Raw genomic sequence first — 3,465 nt, 5'->3', positions numbered from 1 at the left:
GTAAGCAGGAAGCAGAAGAGGGTATATCAGGGTGAGTGAGGTCCTCCTGCACCCACCAGCTAAATCAGCAATTCTCTCCTTTTTTTTAGCCTCAAGGCCCCCTCCAGATCTTTTCTGTCCTAGTGATTCTCAGCAGTGGTGCTGCAAAACTCAGAAAAGTTATGGAGGGGGCCTTGAAGCTACAAAGGTTGAGAACCACTGGTATAAAGACTAATACTTTGTTTAAAGAAAGATGTATTTGGTATCCTTTTTGTAATGGTACATCTCAGCACTGGTATGATTTCCTCTGGCTGGGAAACGGAATATGCTATATGTTTTGGAAATATATATATATCCCTTTTTGGGTGGAAGAGTGAGGTTGAGTGAATTTTAATCTAGAAAAGAAGTGTGCTCCAGACATCAAGATTTGGGAAACAGTGTCCTAAGGGCTAAGAACTTCCAGCTACATCTTAGGTTGATGGGACCTGGGTATTGAAAATCGTATCTGAATTTAGAAGCAAGGATTTTTGTGGCTAATATCTGTTATTGGACGGACCAGTTCATGATTAGGATAGATTTACAAAAGTTTTCAAGTGCATGTCTTCTTCATGTCTAATAAGAAAAAAAATCTGGCACAGCTTGAGCTAAAGTCTGTGTAAGACTCTAAGTATTGTGAAAATCAGGTTTTAGTTCTCTCAATTTGGACACCGAAGTAGTGGCTATTTTTACCATAATCTTTCTGCATCTATTCCCCATCTGTAAAATGGAGATTGCAATACCCCCTCAGCTCGCAGGGATGTTGTGAAACTAAATTCACTAATCTTTATCAGGCACTCAGGGACTCTTGCAAAAAAGCACTATAGAAAAGACTCTAACAGTTCTGTCTTCAGAGCACAGTTTGAATTGTGCACAGAAAAAGGTCACTGCCCATATATCAAACAACAAAAAAACCCAACAAAATATTAACTGGCTGGCCCCCTAGTGCCCACCATCTAGTCAGTGCACAGAGTGATGGAAAAATCTGGTGGTATACGATCCTGTAACTGCATATCATCATATATGTGTAAAAGGGAACCAGATTCAGGTTGGGATAAAAGGAAACCTTAATTCTGCCACTTCCTAATATCTTACTGCTTAAATTTGTCTCCTTAATAATGTGCCTTTGACATAGGTTGTGTTTTTTTTGCATACTTAACTTCACACAATACATTTTGAGGTGGGTGGGTCCACTTGTGCATGTATGTTTTGATATATGTTTATGTGCATGCATGTCCCCCCCCCCGCACACACACATTGTATATGACTTATTGCGGCTTTCCTTTGTTCCACAAGTACCGGAGGGAATTTGCATACCAGTGGTATTTGCTTAACTGACCTGAGTTCTTTTAGGACATTTCCCCTTCCTGCCATTACATTACTCCACAGATTGTGTTGTATGATGGTGGGGTGGGTGGACAGAATTTCTCAGAGTGTTTCTTATCACAGGAATTAATCTCTGTATCAAATTTTCTGGAAGAGGGGGCAACAGGACTTTACATTATAAAAGGAATGGAAACCAGTACTAAATAAGAAGAAACTGAATGAAGAGGAAAGTGTTTTTACTGTTTGGGGGTATGTGAATGTTTGGAGTGTTTTAGCTCTTCTAGAGAGGCATAATGAAAATCATTATTGTTATTAATGATAATTAATAAGCAATTAAATTCAGCACTTATATAGCCTTTTATTTTAGGCATTAACTAATTATCCATCATGCATGCATTTGACACAGATAAGTAAATATTATCACTTGCTAGTGGCTTTGAGTAGTGGCAAGAGATTCCATGTATGAAGTGGGAAAAGGCTGTTTCTGCCAGTTTCTGCCATTGGATGGATAGTTTCATAGTTTCTAGGGTCGGAAGGGACCTGGGCAGATCATCTAGTCCGACCCCCTGCCATGGCAGGGAAGAGCACCCACCTCCTCTTAAAAACCCCCAGGGTGGGAGCCTGCACCACCTCATTTGGAAGCTGGTTCCAGACCCTAGCCGCCCTGACCGTGAAGTAGCGCCTCCTGATGTCCAACTTAAACCTTCCCTCCGCCAGCTTGTGACCGTTATTCCTGGTCACTCCTGGCGGCGCCCGGGGGAACAGGGACTCCCCCAGTGCCTGTTGATCCCCCCTGACTAGTTTATAGCAGGCCACAAGATCCCCCGCCCTCAGCCTTCTCTTCTGGAGGCTGAACAGGTTCAGGTCCCGTAACCTTTCCTCATAGGACCTGCCCTGCTGTCCCTTGATCATGCGAGTGGCCCTCCTCTGGACCCTCTCCATGTTGTCCACATCCCTCTTAAAGTGCGGCTCCCAGAACTGGACGCAGTACTCCAGCTGCGGCCTGACCAGTGCCTTGAAGATAGTGGATTCCCAATGGTATCAATGGGAATGTGGAATGTGGAATCTGCCCAGATCTAACACCCTAAGAAAAGACACCAAGAATTGGACCCTCAGGTTCCACAGAAAAGTAAAAGGTGGTATGACAGAGCCGTGTAAAATACCAGGACTTATTCTTGAGGTTATATTTACTTGTCATCATAAGGACAATGGGGATTTGACAAAATAAGGAGACATCAGGTTTATAGCAGAAAAAGGAACCTCCGGTGAATCTTATGACATCACTGAAATATTTTTTTATTAACTAGCATACCTGATACCATCTTATTTAGGCCAGAATAAAACAGGGATGGTGTTTACCTTGATTGAAAAACCAGCCTGCAATCCAGAGGTCAACCAGGAACACTGGATAATACTCCACACAGTTCTGTCTATAGAATAAATGAATATGCATGTTACCTGAACAAAGAGATTTGGCAGTGTTTTTCAAAAGCATTGAGCTTTGTTGCAACTGTTTCCATTGACACCAATACTGTCAGCTTCGGTGGGAACAGTCAGGTCAGCGAAGAGCCCTTTGGAAAATTCCAACTGTCTTTCTTCAACTAAGTACACTGTTCAATACTTAGTTCAATTAGCTCTATTCCTATCATTTCAAGTGAAACAAGCACTTATCCACATAACCACCAGGGGGGTCTTAACAAGCATGAGCAGCAGATGGTAGAACTTCTAATGATTAGGATAATGATAATAGTTTAATAACACTACTTCAAGTTGAAACTACATTTATGACTGCATTCATCTTCTTTAGGTTCTCTTTCCTTTTCTGCCATTCAGAATTTTAGTATTTCTTATTTAGAAGACAGCTTTCTACAGCTAGTGATTTCCATTATCCAATAATGCTGTAATTACACTGGACAGGATCAGTTAAAGTTATCCTTATGTTGCATATAAACTCTCTTATTCCCTTGATTTATGTGGGTTCTTTATATGCGAATTCGCTCTTATGCAATGAGCATATTTCGACCCATAATTCATTATATGCAAGGGAAATTCGCCCAGATGTGATGAGCATACATGCCCGCCCCCCCGCCCCCCCCCCCCCCACCGCCGGCAAATCTGGTAGGG

General features: G+C 42.0%; 1 protein-coding gene across 1 annotated transcript in view; it reads right to left on the bottom strand.

Annotated features, from left to right (window-relative positions):
• The window catches only part of MGST2 (microsomal glutathione S-transferase 2), a 23,747-nt gene that overhangs the window by 9,861 nt on the left and 10,421 nt on the right, over positions 1-3,465 (bottom strand). The window contains exon 3 of the mRNA XM_006034268.3: positions 2,701-2,771. Coding sequence (XP_006034330.1) covers positions 2,701-2,771 — 71 coding nt within the window. The remainder of the gene's footprint in view (positions 1-2,700; positions 2,772-3,465) is intronic.

The sequence above is a fragment of the Alligator sinensis genome, unplaced genomic scaffold (genome assembly GCF_000455745.1).
Source record: "Alligator sinensis unplaced genomic scaffold, ASM45574v1 scaffold160_2, whole genome shotgun sequence".
NCBI lineage: Eukaryota > Metazoa > Chordata > Crocodylia > Alligatoridae > Alligator > Alligator sinensis.
This window is presented reverse-complemented; position numbering and strand designations above follow the sequence as displayed.